Consider the following 22641-nt stretch of genomic DNA (forward strand, 5'->3'; position numbering starts at 1 on the left):
GAAGTCCAGCAGCCAGTTGCAGAGGGAGGTGCTGAATCCTAGCTTGTCCAGTTTGCTGATGAGTTGTTGTGGTATTATGGTATTGAATGCTGAACTGAAGTCTATAACAGCATTCTCACATATGAGTCTTTATTGTCCAAGTGGGTGAGGGCTGGATGGAGGGCAGAGCAGATTGCATCCTCCGTGGATTGTTTGGCTCGGTATGCAACTGGAAGGGGTCCAGGGTGGGGGGTAGGGTGGCTTTGATGTGTGACATGACTAGCCGTTCGAAGCACTTCATGATTATGGGCGTGAGTGCTACAGGACGGTAGTCATTGAAGCATGATGGTGATGATTTCTTTGGCACGGGTATGATGGTGGCAGCTTTGAAAAGTGATGGATGACTGCTTGCTCCAGAGAGGTGTTGAAAATGTCTGTAAAACATCCTTCAGCTCTTCTGCACAGTCCTTCAACACTCGGCCTGGTATGTTGTCTGGGCCTGCTGCTTTGCATGGGTTAATGGTGGCTAGTGTCCTCTTCACGCTGGCAGAGGACAGGTACAGGGGTTGGTCGTGGGGGGGAGGTTTCTGTGGAATCGTTAACATGTGGATGTGTACGATTCCGATGGATCGGAATGTTTGGAACCGGTTCCTAACCGATACCTGGAACCGATTCCCAAGCCTACAGAGAGGTGTTCTCACAGCTCCGTGGCGCAGGCTTGTAGTCAGTGATGGCCTGTATGCCCTGCCACAGGCTTTGTGCGTCTCTGCTGTCTTTGAAGTGTGTTGTTATTTTGTCTGTGTAATCCTTTTTTGCCTTCCTGATGCCCTAGGACAGGTTAGCCCTCGCTGTTCTTAGGCCAGCTACATCTCCAGCTCTGAAGGCTTTGTCTCTGGCCCTCAGCAGTCTGTGGACGTCTCCTGTCAGCCATAGCTTCTGGTTGGCCCGAGTGGTGATGTGTTTTATTTCTGTAACATCATTGATGCATTTGGTGATGTAGGAGGTCACAGTGTCTGTGTATTCCTCAATGTCAATGTGGTTGTTGTGGGTGGCAGCTGTTTTGAAAATATCCCAGTCTGTTGTTTCAAAGCAGTCCTGAAGTTGTGAGATGGTCCCCTCCGGCCACACTCTCACCTCCTTCAGAACTGGTTTGGTGACTTTTGCTCTTTGTCTGTATCGGGGCAGCAGCAGGATGCTAATGTGGTCTGACTGTCCGATGTGGGGGAGGGGTTTGGCTTTGTAGGCTTCTTTCTGTGCGGTGTAAAGAAGGTCCAGGGTGTTTTGTCCTCTTGTTGGGAAGTTTACATGTTGGTGAAATTTTGGTAGTACAGTTTTGAGATTGGCGTGATTGAAATCTCCAGCGATGATTGTGAAGGCATCCGGGTGTTCACTTTGTTGTTCACTGACGGCCCGATTCAGCTCATTCAGTGCCATGCTCCTATCACTGTTTTTGTTGCTGGGGGGGATGTACACCACGACCAGCAGAATCGCGGTGAATTCCCTGGAGAGGTAGAAGGGTCGGCACTTAATGATCATAAACTCCGCCAGTGGAGAGCAGTGTCTGTGTACTACCGTAGCGTCTCGGCACCAAGCATCATGTGTGTAAACACAAACTCCTCCACCACGTTTTTTGTCTGCTAGGGCTCTGTCAGCTCGATAGCACGTTAGCTGCTCCAGGTGTATAGCAGAGTCGGGGATGTTCTCGTTGAGCCATGATTCAGTAAAAACAGTCACGCATCAGTTACTCACCGTATTGTTTGCTGATCTTAGCAACCGAATGTCGTCCATCTTGTCGTAACGCTAATAGCTGTGTCCTCACACTATCGCACGTGACCATTTACTTAAAAGGTGATTTTATTCTCTTCTGGCGTATCGCGACAGGAGAACCATGCCAACTTTGGATGCAGTTATCTTAGCGATACTTGTTGCAATACCCTCGATATACATATCGTTTGAAAGCTTAGTCAGTGGCCGTTCATGTGAGCACATTAACTTCATTTTGTACATTTTACAAAAACGACTGGTTTCGTTTTGCAGGGTCACATATACAGTTTTTATTCTTATCATTAAAGTGCCCTACCCTGGAAATCCAGAGTTCTCGCGAGAGCACAATGATGAGCAATGTTGCACGTTACTTTTACCCCAACATTCTGGGGAACCAGCTAAAGTGATGAAGACAGGGCTGCAACGTTGGAGGACAGTACACATTGATTGTAATGTTATCCGATTGCGTCGAAGTCCGAAATCATTCAGAGTAAACATGGTCTAGTGTTATCCAATTGTGTGTAGTGAGATTTTTAAATGCATTCTTGTTGCCGCCCTTCGAGTTGGGCCATTACTTTGTTCGTGGCCAGACCCTTAATCTTTCTAGATTACCAGTGTCTTCTTAACCCTTTAGCCGCCAGGGTTTAAAAAGAATAAATTGGATTTGTACATCAAAATTTCAAAAGGCCATGGCTTGCAAGTGGTCAGAGAAAAAGTCCTACTGTAAATGTGAAAATCATTTAGTATGAACAGAAGTTTATGAAGGGGGTAAATTTACTCATCTAATTTGCATATTATGACGTCACTGGATGGTAACCACCGTGAATTATGTACATTTCATTACTAGATGTTGAACATATTTGAGCAGTTTTGGTCACATGTAAACCAACAATAGTAAACTATTACTATAATCACAAACCCTATGCTACTATACAATAAAGTAGCCTGGTCAAATCAGTTCCATATCGCGGGTGACTTTGTAGTTCTTCAGAGTCCTATTTTTACAACCCCTGCTGTCTATACCACGTCCATTACGGACACTATGATCACTGTTGCCACTGGCACCTCCAGCTATGTGGGGCAAAGGGTCGAAATAAGCATGGTATGCTTAGTGGACACTGTCGCAAAGACGTACCTCCATTCACAGACGCACCGTGACTATCAGTCAATAGACGATCGATCCAAAAGGCAGATATTCTCCTTCAGAATCAGAATAGGTGAATAACAGATCCAAGACTTCATCACACGTGAATTTTTTTTTTCCAACACTTGGTGTATTTCTGCTTCAATTTGTGCAAAACTATGGCCCGCATCGCTTCCGCGTTATGGAGGAAATGCACGTCTTCTTCGTTTTTGCATGCTTCCTGAAAACTTTGAAAAAAAAGGTTGAGCTTGAATCGAAGCTCTGGGTGTCTGCCAACTAGTGGTCAAGAGTACAAATGAGATTTTACACTGTACTCGCGTCTATCGTCTGTTTTATTCAGTAATGACGCTTGTCGCAATATTGCGACATGGGCGGTTAGAGGGTTAAGGCCAGTGATGGTCTTCATACTGTCCCACACCTCCTTCATGTTGTTCTCCTGCAACTTCTGTTCTACCTTCCTTCTGTAATTCTCCTTAGCCTCTTTCAGCTTATTCTTGAGTTCCCCCTGTACGTGCCTCAACTCTGCCATGTCCCCTCTTTAAACACCATCTTTTTCCTATTGAGAAGGGTCTTGACATTACTGGTTATCCAAGGCTTGTGCAATCCTAGTGCAATGTGTGACTTCCTCTAAGTCCTCTCCATTCTGTAACACACTCCAGTCAGTGGACTCAAAGCAGTCTCTCAGAGCCTCATCCGCTTCTGGTGTCCACTTCCTGAAGGTGCCCGTGGCAACTGGTAGCCTCTGAAGTTTTGGCTTGTACATTGGCTGAAGATGGGGGGGAAGAGGGGTGGCGCTGTGTGCATCCCTCACGTTTGCATACATGAGGGCTATTGTGCTGTTTTTCCTAGTTGGTCAGTCAACAAACTGGTACAAATTTGTGAGGGTGGAATCCAGTGTAATGTGATTGAAGTCGCCAGAGATCGCAAAGAAGGCATCAGTGTATTGAGTTTGGAGCATTGCAACTGTAAAGTGAATGATGTCACACATTGGGCCCGTCCCAATACCTCCCCTACCCCTAGATTTTTGCCCTAACCCTTGTTTTTGCGCGTGCACGTGTAGGGCTAGGGTGTCCTATTACTTTAGGGAGCAAGGGGAAGTGCTATTTTCCCCTTAAAATCAACCCTCAAAATATAGCCAGGACCAATGCAGGCTTAAAACGAAGTGGGAGATGAAATTACCCAGGATACCGTGCAAGCTCAGTGAGTCGGTCAATGTTTTCATATATTTTCGCAAATAAGCATATTAAAATTTCGAAATATGTTGGAATATGTTAGTTTGATGCACATCTGATGGACTGTTGAGTTTTGAACACTAATGTTAGAAAATATCTCACAAAGCTATCTGACGATGTTCATGATATCTGCTGATTGCTTTGAGAGAGTCTGCCCATCAAATAACGTTATTAATCAATCTGGGTAGTTTCGTCAATATTTAGGATGTGTGTTCTGGCGTTCACATGAACACACATCCTGGAACGGGCATGTTCCTGAATGAAAATAGTAGCAGGCTACTACCAGTAGACACGTCGGCGCTGCGTGTGACGTAGGTGAGCAAGTTCGCTACGCTAATTTGCATATAGTGGTGTCCTAATTCATAGGGAAAGATCTTCACCCCACTTCCCTTGTCGAGGGGGCTTTAATGTTGAGGGCAATCAAAACCAAGTGGAAGTTTTAAGGGGGGAGAAATGGGACGGGCCCATTGTGTCCGGGAGGGCTTGTGGCGGAACGTAAACACAGACAACAATTTGATTTGATTTGGATCAAGACAATAAAATGTATCAATCCAAAGGATGACATGCAAAAGTACAAAACTTATTTCCACCATGGTCCTTGGTGTTGAACACATAAAACAAATAGACAAGGGACAGACAATACTCAGACTGGGGGTGAGGGACATAACATATAACAGATAAAAAAGAAAGACACAACTGCAGAAAAGAATATTCAAATAATCAAAACATATCCACCTTATTCCATAAAATCTGTTTTACCTGTCTTTTAAAAATCCCCCTTGAAGCTAGGAGTTGTGTAGCAGTAGGCAAACTATTCCAAGCCATGATACCAGTATAAAAGAAAGAACTTTTACCTGCATTATTTGTTCTAGGTACTAAGCAGGAGCGGATGCTAGCCCTGGTGTTATGCCTATGCTGTGTGTGGACCATGGTGACATTAGAGCCTAAATATTTGGGAGCCTGACCATTTACAATGTTAAACATATGATTCAACTTAAGTTGTTCAACTCTTAGATGCACAGGTAGTAGGCCTGCTTTTTTAAACTCCTCCCTACCAATATGAGTACGGGGGGGGGGGGGGGGGGGTGGTGCTTTTATCAGGTACCGAATAACATTGTTTTGCAGCACTCTGAATTTGTTTTTAAGTTTCACAGTCATAAAACAACATACAAGCATACCAGCATAAGTTCCTAGATCTAAATTTTGACTCTCTGAAGCCAGACTGAAGCTCATATAACAGATCATGCCGGATGAGATACTCCTCGACCTGTTCATACACAAGACACTCAATAATCTTTGATATGGTTGAGAGAATTGAGACTGGCCTATAATTCCCAACATCAGCTCTGCTATTTTTCTTAAAAAGAGGAACCACCCTGGCATTCTTCATCTCGTTTGGGAAAACACCCTGACTTATCGACAGATTTATGACATGGGTAAGAATACTACATGTAACCTCAGCACTATCCCTAAGAAACATGGAGGGGATAAGGTAATTAGAACGGCCGATACATAATTACAAATTCAGTAGGATTAAAGGAAAACCAAATATTCATCATCATCATCATCATGGCTGCATTTCCAGTATTGGCGATACGTAGTCGTTTGTCCACCAGATGGCGCATCGTGCAGTGAGACGTAATTTTGTTGGAAGTTAATCTAAGTGGGTTGGAAAAACAATGGATGCTTCCTACAAGGACTGTATTTTACCGCAGAGAACGTCTAATAAGGATAGGACGATTTTCACATGAAGTGTAATTCCCATTTCTTCTTGAAGCCGAAATAAATCTGAGAATGTTTATCAGACATGCTTGGTTTTTACTGCAGGTACGTTAATCCTATAATATCAATAGCTATAGGACCTAGGTACTATACTGTTACCGTTAGCATTGGTTGAGTGATGGAGGCCAATTTCATTGCATTTGTAGAAAACTATAAATGCGATTATACCAAGCGAATTGATAGCAGCACTAATTGTATCTTTCAACTGTCATCTCATTTGCTTATGACCATAACCTAGGCTACTAACAGGAGCTGAGTTAGCCACAACACGTTCGCTACGTGATGGATTTTAATGGAAAATATATAGGCTACCAGAAAGATAACCTGTCTATGATGCATCCTAAACACCGGGGTGGGACATTTCTGCTCAAAAGTCTCAAAAAGCATCTGAGTCAACGTTCATTCCCAAACACCCATATAGGCTACTTCAATCCTCTATTTTCAAAGTTGATTCAAGTAAGGAAGAGCATGGCCCAAAGTAAAGTAACTAGGACTGAAACTACATAAATTCTTCAAAGTGATTAATTTGTGTCAACTCGCCGCAATGTAGATTTATTAACGCACCCGTGATGATCTACATCTCCATTTAAACCAAATGTTTTAGAGCGCACGTTGAGAGATGTATCCAGGGCAGGGCTATACCTACACATATTTGTTGCAAGTGCAACAAAAATCATTCTTTGCATGGATGATTTAGTACCAATGTTACTCCGATGCAGTTTTGCCTATGGCTATACCGTGAGACTGAGATGCTTTTTGTTTGTTCGAAGTGCATGTTTAGGGTGTGAGAGGGGAGTCAATGTGCTTTGATTCCAGCTTGGTAGTTGTAGTCTATGCGATTAAAAAACGTGTGTGTGTGAAGTATCCAAACAATGATCACGCTTTCATTATGGCTGCTTTAGCCACAGACCTTGAGCTATGTACAGTGGGTTGGGTTCCATTTAGAAGTGTCCACTTCATTTGCGCTTTCCGTGATTAACACAGCTGCGTGAAATGTATTACTACTGATATGCAAAACTATTAACTTTTCGCCAAGAGGTGGCAGCTTAAGTCCGCTTGATACTGTAAGCCATTGGTTCCCAAAGGAGATTTTATTTGGGTCGCCAGCATAGCCTAGTGACCATTCATGTTGTGTAATAGGCCTAGCATAGGGCCTACCTTATATAGCTTATATAGTTTGTTAATGGTCACGGTTTTGTCATAACTCTTCTCATTTTTGCATTTAGAATGGCTCTGAAACAGGGGGGGGGCGAAAATGTCGCAAGGGGGGGCGCCAGTGCGTGTATATCTCAATCGCAAAATTAAATATTTCTATCGGGTGCCTACCATTGACTAGGCTGGGTGAACTCAGCCTGATCTGCCGGCGATTTCTTTTTCGATTTCTTAAAAGGTTGATCTTGGTCTGGCGAAAGCCAAACTAACCATGGACCTCATAGTTGCAAAATGCAAGGGAACATGAATCAGCCTATATTTGCACGAACAATAACGGACGGTAGCTCTTCAACTTGGCCCGTTAAAATGTGTATGAACAGTCTAGCAACGCATTTCATGAAGGCCCTTTTGGACATGTCAGTTATTTGCACCACTGGGTAAAACTGCATTTTGTGTTTAGACTACTGGTATTTAATTTGTGCTAGATGACTAAACTTATGCATATGTAGAAGAAAAAACATTCACAAAAATCCATGACATGACCTCTCTTCTTGATAGCTGTTGAAAACTGCATGGAACTGACAGGGATTGTTTTGTTTAATAATAAATAAATAAATACATTATGCTGCTACCTTCTGCTTTTCCCAAATACAATGTAGCCTACAGGTGTAAGTGACCTTTCATCAATCCAGTTGCAATGGATGAACTGTGATGAGCTGCCCTACTTGCAATTGTTTAGAGATTTTAAAGGTTTTATAACAATGCTACAACTTTTTTGGCTATTCTACAATCTATTCACCTTTGCAGCGCCAGTAGGCTAATTTCTGTGCAGCCGCACACACACACACACAGGCATGCCAAACAAGCATACACAAAAGTTTTAAGAGTGGGGGATGGAGTAAAAGATGGAGACAAATTGATTAGTGTGATTTATTTTTCGCGGAACGGATGTACAGGACTGAGCGGCGGTCATATTTTGTACCGCTATGCGGTACATCTATTTTTTTAATTATGCATGATTTACTTTTTTATTAAATTTGTAGGCTGGAATGCCTCTCGGCTACAATTGTGTTTAACTGCTTCAGCATCTGGCAAGCTCAGAAGGGGGCGGCAAGTGACTGGTAGCTTGAGAGCGACATGTTGGAGACCCAGTCAGTGTAGGACAACTTTTCATTGTCAACAGTATTACACCAATCAAAAATTAAGGAAAGCTCTTTTATTTCATTTAGGTAAATCAAAATAATGTAGGCAATTATTACCCCAGCTTGTAGGCTATTTGGGGGAGGGCCTTTATTTGTCCGTATCTGAAGCTCGGCTATGAATAGAATCCTGGCCATAATGTGAGGATTTACGGTATGCACACATGTTTTAGGCATAGTGCAAGCCCTAATCTCTGACTGGAACTTGCCCCCCCCAAAAAAATTTAACTTTTGGGCTTAATTTCTGACCTGTCACAAGTTCACCAACCTCCCAAACTCATTCCACAAGCCTAAAAGCGTGGCTGTAGACGATGAGGTTTCATGTCAATTCATACTGACTAACATTTAAAAACATGTTATAAACTAGATGTACCGCAGAGCGATACAAAATATGACCGCCGCCCAGTCCAGCACATTTTTTAAATGTATAAAATGAATTTTACATGTGAAATCTATGAACTAATCATGTTTTGGTACTTGTTGTCTAGAATATACCAGTGAGAACTGAGTGTGGATAATGCAATTTAGTGTGACAGTTAGAATCATATAGGCCTTTCAGCGTGATTTATTTTTGTGGAAAAAATGTGCTGGACTGGGCAGCGGTCATATTTTGTACCGCTCTGCGGTACATCTAGTTTTAAATCAAATAATCTTAAAAGAAAACTCAAAGTAAGTATATACTATATTTATACTAAAAACAATAACTAGATGTTTTACCTTAATATGAGATTATAACACTTTTTACTGCATAAAAGTCATAAGCAAGGAATATTGGGTAACACTTTATTTGAATGTGTCACTGTTACAGTGTACCTACCTAATTAGGTACAGTGGTACAACCTGTGTAACAACATGTACAGTACTATCAGGTACAATAATTGTACTTGCATTATGTATTTGTGGGTACCTACATATAGTTGTTACATTATAATACTGAGTGCTTTTACAAAACTTTGCAAATTTGCCTAAATTTTCATCAGAGGCAAAGAGCTGTCCTTAGACCTGCTGTATGGGATAAATCTGATCATGATAGATTTGATATAAAAACTATTCTTAGCTCCAGTCAAGGCCTCATTGTCTTCAGTGTACATGTAACAGCTGTGCTGCTACAACCTTGTTACTCTTTGATACAGTGGAATAAACCTATTAAGTGTACCAGTTAATTACTTACATGTACATATGACGTGTATGTTATGTCTTCGATTTCTTGGAACAGGTCTACTAATTCACGTACAATATACAATGATAGTACCTGATAGTACATGTTGTTACACAGGTTGTACCACTGTACCTAATTAGGTAGGTACACTGTAACAGCGACACATTAAAATAAAATGTTACCTTATTTGCATTTACACATTTTTATGAGACAAATATATTCCCATACTTTTGCCTTTGAAGAGTGAAATGAGTGGGAGGAGATTAGGATTGGGAAACTCACCTTCCATGAGCATCAGCCGAGCTCCCTGGGTTGGTCGGCATCATTCTCTCTCAGTGGGAGAGCTCTCTTGGACTGAACAGAAGAAATATGTAAAGAATAATGTTGACTTATATTCTAACAAAATATTAAATGTAGGCCTACATATCAGAGGGGTATTTCACAAAACCTAGATAAGGGATTAAGCTGGGATTTTTTGGTTATCCTGGATTAATTTAGCCTTGACTTGGTTTCACAAAAGAGATGTCACATAAGTAACCATGGGGATTTATTCTCTGCACCTACCCTGTGGGCTATACTACGAATCTCGATTAGTGGGTTAGCGAGGTATGTTGCGCTCAAAGCCAGGGTATGCTGTGACACAAAAGTGCCTCTGTTTTAGCATCGCTGTATCACCATGGTGTTATGCTGTCAACCAAACCTGGTTATAGCTCAAATTGTGTAAAACTACCGCCCACTGACCAATCAATAATCTTGAAAAACGAAGTTATCTCACATGTAGGATTCGGTCATATATCTTACAGGTTGAGCTCCACCTCTACAAACATGTTGGATCTCTCAGGCGCTTTAATAGTGTGATGTAATGGCTCAGGGACGCCGCTAGGGGTTGTATTCCATAGTACGCACCATACAAAAAAGATACCCGACCTTATTTACAAAATTTGCGCTTTTGGTAAATGTAGGCTAACCTAACATGTACAGTAGGCCTCTCCTTATTGAGTCTAAGAAAAACCTTTACATGAATTGGGACAGAAGCCCCTCTTAATCACGTCAACCTACACATGTCATCCCTTATCAAATAGCCTACCGCATGAAGCGTCTAACTTTTACAACACTGCCTGTAGGCTACGTGGGCTATAGGGGTGTTTCAAGCTTTTTAAAAGTTCTGGGATGAGGGAGATTTCTCCCCTGGGATTTTTTTTTTTAAATTCTGGTTGCTAAACATACAATGCAGTTTGGGAAGGACAGGAATACCTTTACAGAGCAAATTAGGTGAACATACCTTATACACATTATAACTTCACTGCCCAATCAACAAAAAAGGGAAAGAAAAGAAAAAATAAACCAAGTTTGCGATAGAGAAATAGGCCTACACTGCTGTTTTGGTTGTCCCAAACTTTTAGATGATAGGCCTATGCAGTCAAGGACTTTTAACACCCGCACCAACTTGACTCTTCATGACGCGCCTTAGCCCCAAAAAGGTTGAGAACCTCTGCTCTACGCATTAACTGAATCCCTGTTCCAAACAGTGCTTTATTTTTTAAAATAAGCCTACAGAGGAAAGCAAACAATTCAACATTTTAAAAATGTGTAGACCATGACCGTAGAGGAGAATCTCTCACTGCTGTCAGTGTCAGCATCACTGCTAAGAACAGTAGGCCTACGCCTACATCTTGTAACATTACGGTTAACGACTGAAAAATATTAAGCTGCTGCTGTTGTTTTCTTTTCATGACTGAATGAGGCTATTATCCTATGAATGAATGGAACGTTGTGTTTTTAAGCGTCAGAATTGACCCATGCAAAGCCACGCCCCACAGGCCAATCGTTATCATGTCATAGACCTCTGAAGTTCGCCTACAAAAAAGCTGCCATCTTTGACATCCGGTATCTGGCGATTTTTCCTATGGGAAAATAACATGGGGATTTTGAATTATCGCACCTGTTAAACTCTCGCAGGGATGAAAAAGTCTGAAATGCAGACGTTTTCCTGAACACACTTTTGTCCTCTGCCTTCAAGTGGATACTGTGATCTCCGGTACGTGAAGGCGGCACACTTAGATTTTTGCTACCCCAGAGCTAACTTGCAATGCAACTTGCCATAGGTAGCTAGCTTCAATGAGTCAATAAATATAGGCTAGTTGTCACACTTTTTTTTATTGTTGTAGGCTAATATTGAAAGATTTCATAAATAAAGCTGTGAAAACATTGTACGCACAGTGCGTACAGGATTACGCCTGCCGGCGCCACTGTGATGGCTTATGTCATAGGTTTCTATTTCATATTTTGGAATTAATTTACATTTTATAGATTTTGTAAATAATTTATAATATTTTATGGTTACTCATAGCTAAACATATTTATTCATTTGAATACATCATATTGATATTTAAATTATTACTTGTCTTTAATGTCATGACATCTGTGGTGTGTATATCTAATTGATTGCCTGTGAAATGTCTCACTCACTCTTCACTCACAAGTACAATAAGCCATCGCATTCTATATGTGTTTGTGTGTGTGTGTGTGTGTGTTTGGAGGGTCAATCTAAGTCTAGGATCGCCACTGATGTGAAAGATCACACAATATTCAATATTACTGATGGCGTCAATGTGTTGGGGGCCCCCAAATCAATAATTTCGGTATTGTGACAACAGGAGTTAGGATTGTGTCCCCACCAAAGCTGAGACCAAACTTACGCCCTTGGCATACTATGTATGTCAGTACATACATTTTTTGTAAATTGCTTAGCCATCATGGTTATTATATTGCCATATTCCAGACAATCATACTGCTTATTGTACAGAGTGAGTGAGATATTTCACCGCAAGTAATGGGTGTGCAGAGCTGTGTACAGAACGCAAATACATTTCATGCAAGTTCAATGTTTGTTTTCTCGCAAACCATTTATCACAGTAACTTGGCACTAATATCATTGGAAAGCTCATTCTGCTCGTTCAGGTGATATGTGTGATATCTGTGTGACGAGTTGAACCTGAACTTGATATTTGACTGGGCACAGCAGTTCAGTACTGGGGTATAAGCCCGAGTAAAAAGGGTCCAGTGATGCCATTGCTAAGAACAAAATCCCGAACAATTTTGAAATTCAGGCCAGACGCATTTTAGGTCTCAAAAAGAGGACATGTCAGGGGGAAAATAGGTCACCACTTCTGGTTACGAAAAAAGGTAGTGATGCGGTTGCTACAGGGGAAGGGGGAGGAGGTTGCGCAGCACCCTGGGTAGGCAAAGAGAAAAGTGGGGAGGGTTGATTAGCTGGAAAAGAGAAAGAGGCCGCAGTAGCGTTAGGCAAGGTAGAGGGCGGCTAGAGAAGCCTTTAGGAGATATTTGCCCAATATGCTTATGTTTAATTTTAAAATGGCCATAATATAATCTAAATATTTTTCTGTATGAGCCCTGGTCAGAGTGGTCTATTTGTGACCGATGTGAATTATATGGGGTGCCGACTTCACAGAGGACTTTGTATGTGCCTGTTTCTTTACAAACATGATCACATTGCACAAATGCTTTGCTTTGTCATTTAAGTAGCGGGTCCCAAGCTTGCAGGATAAAAAGCAAACTTTTTCTGTCTTCAGTTGTGAGTGGAGACATGGCCCAGATATGTGGTTTTATTCTATGGGTTTGAATAGTTTTTTTTTTTTTTCGCCCTGTTCAGACTAGTGGCCTATTTGTGACCTCTGTGAATCATATGAGGTCTATTTGTATGCCAGTTTCTTTACAAACACATTGCACAATGGCAATTGGTAGCAGGCCCCGAGCTTGCACCATAAAAACAAATATTCTCATTCTTCAGTTGTGAGTGAAGATTTGGCTTTATTCTCCATCATGTAAGTTCTGAACTGTTTGACTTTTTGTGTAGATAAAACAAAGATGATTATAGCTATGTCCCAGAAGTGGCTGCGATATGCTCATGAAGTTACAAACTGTTCCAATGAACACCTTATCCTGTTGTTCTGCATAGTTTTGTGGTTACCACGCAAACACAAAATCCGAAGATGTACAGCCACATTCCTGAATGTTTTTTTTTTTTTCCATCCTCCAAGTCAAATGTACTTCCTTGTTTGCCTATTTGCGTGTTGGAATATTTGATTGGTTACAATAATATTGTAAACAAACATTATGATCGTAATGATCGTGTCTAGAATAATCTATGGTTGGGAGTAAACATCGAAGGTCAGTCATCATCTGTTGATATTGTGCTTCAAAGCACATATATTAATAAAAAGAATGAATATTTTCAGTTCAAAATCAGTTTAGAGACAATTGCCTCTTCTCAACAGAACTTGTACCACAGTGCCCCGAAAAAAAATAATTCTCAGAATTGCTCAAGGAACCTTAAAACATGGAATGAACTGCACATCATATAGCTCCCACTGAATTGTGAATTTGCCAGTGTGACCTTTCAAGTATGACTGGTCTTCCTCAGACTGGCATCACAATCAGAAGCAGCATGTATATCTTTAAGGAGCACGTCTTTCTAAAAAGATTAAACATATAAAATGGTGAAACTTACCCTCTCTCTTAGGGAATCACAGATGTTCTTGATATGAGGATATAGAAAGGCTGTGAGTCTGGTGTCAACTGCACATAAAGGAAATCAGTGCTGATTACTTGAAGGAGCCAAAACCTGTTGGACAGGTTGCACACTGAGAGAGGCATGCTCCATTTTGATGAACTGAAGTGGGATCACAAAATGGAGCATGCTTCTCTAGTGTTTGTAACATGCTTTGCTCACAGCATGGGAAACATAAGGAAGGTCCACAAGTAAGCAATCATTAATAAAGATTATTCCAATGCTTTGTTGAATTTTCCATTGTTATCCGTTCTTTAGAACGTGTATAACAATATGCAGAGGTGGAAAGTAACGAAATACATTTACTCACGTTACTGTATTGAGTAGTTTTTCTTTGTATTTTATTATGACTGCCGCGCAGCAAAGATTTTTTTTCTTTTTTTCGCATGGCCAAATTTCCGTCAAGGATTCCCGGGACACTGAAAGACCGGGGTATGCATGTAATGTACATGCATGGGCATGTAACCCCACATGGATAGCATGGATCCATCGTTTTTCGTTTTGATCTGTAGCTCCCCCGCTGGACTGGACGCCTGAAAGGAGGGTAGGGCAGACACAGTTTTCCGTTAATATCTCGAGAACCGTAGGGTTTAGGAGGAGCATTTTTTTTGTATGTTGATCTCAAGGCGCCATGTCAACCCATTCCATAACCACTCATTTCATGTATAGCACCACCTAGTTAAACACAAAAAAGTAAAAATGTTTTGTAATTCCAGGTATCTGTGACCTAACATACTCAAAACTGCACGAAATTGGAAGTGTAGGATCATTATGACACCCTCTGAATGCACGGTGGGCCACACAATAAATTAATTTATGTTACTATACACCAACTGGCCTGTAGGTGGCCGGAGACAGTTTTCTGTGAATATCTCGAGAACCATAGGGCCTAGGAGGACCACCTTTTTTTTGTATGTTGGTCTTAAGGGGGCATGTCAACCCATCCCATTACCACTTATGTCATGTATAGCGCCACCTAGTTAAAAATTAAAAAGCAAAAAATGAGGTGTTTTCATCACAATTTCTCTGGCTGACATGGTCAAAACTGCACGAAATTGAAAGTGTAGGATCATTATGACACCCTCCGAATGCATGCCAAGTTTTGTGAACTTTCGTTCATGGGGGGCCTTACAACAAAATAATTTATGTGTACATTTAGTGCCCGTACACCAACAGAGTTTTCTGTGAATATCTTGAGAACCGTAGGGCCTAGGATCACCAATTTTTTGACTATGTCTGCCTTCAGGGGTCATGTTAACCCATTCCATATGTACACATGTGCATAAACAGATACACACGCACACACATACATTCACAGTAATCATACGTATGACACACTCACACAGTAGACATATGTACCCTGTGAGTTTCTGTCGGTGTGAGCGAGCGGACTTTCAGTTGACAGTAATTAACACCCTTTTGAACAATCTAAGCTGTGCGAACGTCAGAGGGCGGTCTACGCTGATGCATCATTAGTGAGACAGGAAGACAGCTGCATGCAATTCCTAGCAGAATAAAAATAGTGGCTGCTGCTGAAGCGTCAGCATAAGCGGCAGCCCTCGTTTCAGCCAGCCTCGTTTAAGACGGACGCGGTCAAGACAAGCAAGTTTACCTGTGCAAGTTCACCGAGCACAGGCACCGACAAAGGCAAAATGTGCCGTTCCACCATATCTGTTATCACCGGCCATTGCAGAAACCGGCATCATGCCAAAAGGGGCAGAAATGTCAAAAGGGGCAGAAATCCCCTTCACCTCCAGGAACTTAAACGGTCCTCACCGACAGAAACCTCCTTCTCCATGGGCTTGTGGAACTGTCAATCCGCAGTCAACAAAACCGACTTCATAACTGGCTATGCCAACCACCTTTCATTGGAACTCCTTGCTCTCACTGAGACTTGGATCAAACCAGAGAACACTGCCACCCCGGCTGCACTCTCCACTAACCTTACACTATCCCACACCCCTCGCCTATCTGGACGAGGAGGCGGGACGGGCCTGCTGATCTCCAACAAATGGAAATTCACCCCGCTACTGCCTTCAAACAAATATGTCTCATTCGAATTCCATGCCATCACAGTGATCGCCCCAGCAAAACTCTACGTGCTGGTCATCTACCGCCCTCCAGGCCAACTAGGCGACTTTATTGACGAACTTGACACTCTGCTATCCTCCATCCCTGAGCATGACTGTCCGCTTCTTGTTCTCGGTGATATGAACATCCACTTAGATGCCCCAGGCTCAGCGGACTTTTTGGCCCTGGTCCACTCCTTTGACCTCGAACTGGTTCAAAGCCCACCGACTCACAAAGCTGGCAAAGAGCTTGACTTGATCTTCACTCGGAACTGCAGCACAGACACCCTCATGGTGACGCCTCTCCATCTTTCTGACCACTTCTTCATCCAGTTCAACGTCAGCCTGTCAGAACCGCCTCCGGCTCCTCAGCCGATGGTCATGTTCCGCCGCAACATCCGGAACCTGTCTCCAACGCACTTCTCCTCTGTGGTTGCCTCCGGTCTACCTCCACTCAACACCTTCTCCTCTCTGGAGGTTAATGAAGCCACTGACTCGCTCTGCTCCACACTGAGCTCGTGTCTAGACGAGCTGTGCCCTCCTGCCACAAGGCCAGCTCGATCCAAACATTCTCATCCATGGCTAAATGATACCCTCCGATCGCAGCGCACCAAACTCAGAGCCGCGGAGAGGAAATGGCACAAATCCAAACTAGCTGACGACCTCAAAAACTACCAGACACTCCTGACCTCCTTCTCAGCCAGCATCACTGCTGCTAAGACTGCTTTCTACCATGACAAAATCAACAGCGCTACAGACACTCGAAAAATTTTCTCAACCTTCAAATCGCTACTCAACCCTCAGCTGCCTCCTCCTCCATCCAGCCTTACTGCAGATACCCTCGCCTCATTTTTTACAAACAAAGTGGCGGCAATCAGCAGTCAATTCTCTACATGCCCACTCAACGCATCTGACTCAGATACCGCACTCCTACAACCTCTAGGGACTGCTGGAACATCTTTTTCAGCATTCATGCCTCTCTCCGAGAGTGAAGTGTCCAGACTCCTGACATGCAGCCGTCCTACCACATGCTCGCTGGACCCTATACCTACGAGCCTACTTCAATCCATCAGCCCGACCATCGCTCCAGCTATCACACATGTGATCAATGCCTCGCTAACCTCCGGCACATTTCCAACAGCGTTCAAAATGGCCCGGGTAACACCGTTACTTAAGAAAGCTTCTCTCAACCCTGCTCAAGTCGAGAACTACCGCCCTGTCTCACTCCTGCCTTTCCTATCCAAAGGCATTGAACGAGCAGTCTCCAAACAGGTCTCTGACTTCCTTTCACAGAACAACCTTCTGGATCCAAATCAGTCTGGGTTCAAAAGCGGCCACTCTACCGAAACGGCTCTGCTGTCTGTAACAGAAGCCTTAAAAGAAGCCAGGGCGACCGCTCGGTCATCAGTACTCATTCTGCTTGACTTATCGGCTGCCTTTGACACGGTTAATCACCGTATCCTTCTCTCTATACTCGCTGACATGGGAATCTCCGGTTCTGCTCTCTCCTGGTTTGAATCCTACCTCACAGGACGCTCGTTTAACGTATCATGGCTTGGTCAGCTATCCGCACCTCACCATCTCACCACAGGGGTCCCCCAGGGCTCAGTGCTGGGCCCCCTCCTCTTTGCTATCTACACCACCTCCTTGGGACAGATTATCCGTTCGCACGGCTTCTCATACCACTGCTATGCAGACGACACACAGCTCTATCTGTCCTTTCCACCTGACGACCCCCTGGTTTCAGCACGGATCTCGGATTGCCTTTCAGACATAGCTACATGGATGAAGGCACACCACCTCCAGCTGAACCTCTCAAAGACTGAACTGCTGGTCATCCCAGCTAAACCTACCATACACCACGACATCAACATCAAATTTGACTCCCTGTCTGTTTCACCGACCAGGACTGCAAGAAATCTAGGAGTTGTTCTTGACAACCAACTAAACTTCTCAGATCATGTTGCCTCAGTCGCCCGGTCATGCCGTTTTGCACTCTACAACATACGGAAAATCAGGACTTACTTGACTCAAGATGCTACCCAACTTCTGGTTCAGGCAATAGTCATCTCACGACTCGACTACTGCAATGCCCTCCTGACAGGTCTCCCAGCCTGCGCAGTGAAACCACTTCAGATGATCCAGAACGCGGCGGCGCGCCTGGTCTACAACCAACCCAAAAGGGCACATGTTACCCCGCTGCTCATCCAGCTACACTGGCTACCTATGGCGGCCCGCATCAAATTCAAGTCTCTAACACTTGCCTACAAAGTAGTCTCCGGCTCTGCTCCCACCTACTTGAATGCCCTCATACAGACTTACACTACCTCCAGACCGCTGCGCTCCTCTGACGAACGACGTCTAGCTCTACCACCGGTACGCTCAAGCCAATCCAAACTTTTCTCATCTGTTGTTCCTCGTTGGTGGAACACACTGCCAGTTCTTACAAGGGCAGGGACATCCTTTTCCACTTTCAAAAAGCTCCTGAAGACCCAGCTCTTTAGAGAACATCTACTCTCATAGCAACACTTACAACAAGTCTTACTGATCCTAGCACTCACCAGCCGTTTTAAACTGACAAGTAACTGTTAAAAACAGCACTCACCGACGCACTTATTCTTACTGTACTCTAATGTTTTTTTAAACTGTCCTAAAATTGTGAGAATTGTTCTAAAACGTACTGTTTACCATGTTGTTAGTCGCTTTGGTTAAAAAGCGTCAGCCAAATGTAATGTAATGTAATGTAATGTAATGTACACATGCATGCACATGCACAAACACAGGCACATATGCAGGCGCACACATACACACACACACACCCACACACATAAACATGTACACGCACACATGCACACAATTCAAGAATTTCTCAGAATTATGAACAGGCAAGATGGGGGTGGGGTTGTATAAAATGTATTTTACATGTGAAATCTATGAACTAATCATGTTTTGGTACTTGTTGTCTAGCAGATACCAGTGAGAATTGAGTGTGCATAATGCAATTCAGTGAGACAGTTAGAATCATATATGCCTTTCAGCGTGACTTATTTTTGTGGAAAAAATGTGCTGGACTGGGCGGCGGTCATATTTTCTACCGCTCTGAAGTACATGTAGTATTTTTTAAGTATTTATAAAATCGGAGTGTCTATTCGTACCCCTGGTACGAATAGCCTTGGCCACACAACTGGGCTATTCACACCCTGTTACATAACAACAAAAACATGTTGCTCGCGTGCCCAAAAAACATGGCCGACATTCGTTTTTTCGTCAGCAGAAAGTGAAGAATTCTGAACGGTTTCAGCACTAATATCTGTTCAAATTAAAGTTGAGATGGAAAAGTTGTGTTTTATTTTCATAATCTTTGTTCAGTGAACACATACAACCGTCAGTTTGTTAGCTAACAGAAATTTCGTGAATATGACGTTCAGGGAGGAGCATCTCGCTGCAGCCTGCTGGAAGGCGGGGCTTGACATCAAGCCCAGCCCACATCCAAGTCAGCCATGTTTCTTTGTATTACGTCACGCAGTTTGAAATTGCTGGCGGCGAGAGGGAGGCAGTCAGCAGAGAGAGCCAGGACTCGCAACGAGACTGAGCGAGCTGCTAGTGCTACATTCTACAAACCAGCAACTTACTGCAAAACACGTTTTATTGTGTAATTCAACACGTAAACTGTGGATTCAAACCAGTGCAACAACTCGCAACAGCACCAACATTTCCATTGTCACACTACTCGTTCATCAGATAGGAACTAGCTAGCGGGCTAGCTAGCCAGCAAAGTTAACCACCCAGATGGCAAGAGGCTGGCGGCGGCCCAGTTTCGCTGTCGCCGGCGGACCGCTGAGTTTTTGCATATCGGTTCTACCGCGGTCCGCTGGGCTAACGAGCCGCAGCTTTGACCACCTTTTCTTTATTCATTTATACGGTGGACTGCCGGTGGCCTAACGTTACCATCGCGGGTTGCTGACAAGTAGCCTATCTACCGGTGGTCCGATAGCTGCTTGCTGGGCAGTAGCTTATATTTGAGATGAGGATATGTCTAGCTTGATCTGACCAGTTAACGTTACACAATGCATGCTTCTAGTTCACCTGTTAATAAAGCAAAATCGCCCCTTTGTAGCCGACATTTGGTTGTAATTGAGAATTCTTGCTGTTAAACTGATAGTCCATGATAATGAAACAACACACCATTCTACTTTTGAGGGCTAAATGAAATGAAATATGGCTCATTTTACATTTGAACACATTGTCATCAATATTTAAAATGACCATTTTTTTGAATGTGCACGTTTATTGTTTCAAAACCGGAAATCAAATGAACGAAAAAGTACACGAACCCAATTACAGTAACTAGCCTAGGCCTACATGAAAAATTCACAGTGGTTGCATGAAATGTAATTTGTGTTTAGCCTACATCATCAGTTTCTATCATCTAATATGAAACAATATACTATATAATTCGCTACCGGGCTGTCGGAAGTAAAGCCAAAGCGTATACGTTAGACCGGCACATCCGGGAACTTGACTCGTGACAAACGTTCCCGCCCCTTTCGGGGGGAAAACAAACAACCCCTCTCATTAACTCCAACGCAAATTAGGGTCAATAAACGTAATTCGTACAGAAATCGCAAGAGTAAATAATAACAAAAAATACCACAAATCAATATGACCACTCAATACATAACCACTTTGCCGGTCGTTGACCGTGAAAGATACCTACAAAAGCTTAATTCAATTAATATAAAAACATGTCCCTTCAGTCTCCCGAGTACGAAGTGGTGCAACAACCCCACTCAGTGACCAGAAGTGTCATACGGTCTTCTCTTCTTATGGCTTGTAGCCATAATTTTCTTCTGTCAGGATTTTTTTGAGGACATGGTAGGCAAAAGAAACTCAGGGAGGGGTTCTTAGCTGTGTGGTTGGTACATGTCTACCGGTTCACTCTGGCTTGTTCTGAGGGAATGTTTTCCCCTCAAAAGGGGCATGGCGCAAACAACCTGCTCTGTGTGACGCGGGTCCGGTTGTAAGTATGGGGAGTGACGTAGGCAAAGAAAACATGGCTGAGTTGGATGTGGGCGGGGCTTGATGTCAAGCCTCGCCTTCCCGCAGGCTGCAGCGAGGTGTACTTGCGTTCAGGCCTATAAACTATAAGTTTACCTGCAAACGTTGAAGCAGATTGTGCACTGGTCACAGGCAAGGGCTGGCACGCGGGAGACCGGGGTTCGATTCCCATGTGATGCGTTTTGGCGGAGTGAGTGCATGTATACCAACGTCTCTGGAGAGAAGGCGCACAATTTGAACAAGAAATCGGTTCTCAAACGGAAGTTTTGATTGCAACAATTAGCTAGTTCATGCACAAGGGTGTAAATAGCATGCAGTACTATAAACACCTGGGTACAAATAGCATCCACTTCTAACTGTACATTGATGCAAACAGCATACCTTATTCAGAGTGTCTATTACACAGCTGAGCTATTCACACTCTGTTATGTAACAACAAAAAAAACATGTTGCTTGTTTTAAAAAAAAAAAAATATTACATTGTGTGATCAATATGCCAGATTAAATGCACAGGGGTGCAAATAGCATGCACTGATATTTGTACCAGACAAGGTACTAATAGAACACTTTGCTGTGTGCACCGGGGTACGGATAGCATACATTGATATTTGTACCAGACGGGGTACTAATAGGACACATTGCTGTGTGCACCGGGGTACGAATAGCATACATTGATATTTGTACCAGACGGGGTACTAATAGGACACATTGCTGTGTGCACCGGGGTACGAATAGAATTAACTTCTTATTGCACCAGGGTACGAATAGCATACACTGCTAATTGTACCAGGGGTGCAAATAGCCTTACCCTTATAAAATCTGTATTTTAAATTTTACTTGATTACATTTTGAGTGAAGTATTGTACTTTGCTACATCAAAAATCCCATCCGTTACTTGAGTAAAAAAAAAAAGTTAAGACAGAAAACAGAAAGGGAGAGAGAAAAAATCGCGCCCTAAACCACTAGCCTGATAATGATCAGCATATAGGCTAGCCTACAACAGGACATGAATCAAGCTGGCGCCATGCAGTCTTTCTGAAAGTGATGGAGATGGAGCTGGATCATGAGATGCATCAGATTATGTGTATTTTCCGCTATTTCAATGGGTTGTCTCAGTTCGTTTTAGCACTAATGATTGCGGAGATGTTCAAGCAAACACCTTGTTGCTATGGACTCGTCTCTAGGCTTCCTCAGTCATTGTAAAGCTGCCGAAGCTGAACATTATCCAAAACTCAATTTCTCAGACGAGCGTCAATTTGGGAGCTTGCTACACTCCTTCCTTCTCAAATGACTTGAAAAGGCCGTTTGCACAATTTCACAAATAATCACAGGGACCGAAAAATACCTAACATGCCAACTTTTTCCGGGTTTATCATTTTAACGTTTCCCCGCTGTCTTGCCGTTTTAATATATTTTTCCGTAGAATATCTCATATTAGTGTAATACTCTCATAACATTAGTCCTGCATTCTGGCCTGTCTCTGTGTTGTCCTGCTGTTACCCCTTGTCCTTC

General features: G+C 43.0%; 2 protein-coding genes across 2 annotated transcripts in view; one reads left to right on the plus strand and one right to left on the minus strand.

Moving 5' to 3' along the window:
- The window catches only part of LOC121719390 (NACHT, LRR and PYD domains-containing protein 12-like), a 705660-nt gene that overhangs the window by 158024 nt on the left and 524995 nt on the right, over positions 1–22641 (plus strand). The gene's annotated exons all lie outside the window — the stretch shown is intronic.
- The window catches only part of LOC121719420 (Fc receptor-like A), a 132822-nt gene that overhangs the window by 43762 nt on the left and 66419 nt on the right, over positions 1–22641 (minus strand). The window contains exons 2-3 of the mRNA XM_042105036.1: positions 13943–14010; positions 9694–9765 (exon numbers count right to left, since the gene is read on the minus strand). Of these exons, the coding sequence (XP_041960970.1) occupies positions 9694–9737 (44 nt within the window). The 5' untranslated portion in view covers positions 9738–9765; positions 13943–14010. The remainder of the gene's footprint in view (positions 1–9693; positions 9766–13942; positions 14011–22641) is intronic.

Source organism: Alosa sapidissima, chromosome 9 (assembly GCF_018492685.1).
Source record: "Alosa sapidissima isolate fAloSap1 chromosome 9, fAloSap1.pri, whole genome shotgun sequence".
Classification (NCBI taxonomy): domain Eukaryota; kingdom Metazoa; phylum Chordata; class Actinopteri; order Clupeiformes; family Clupeidae; genus Alosa; species Alosa sapidissima.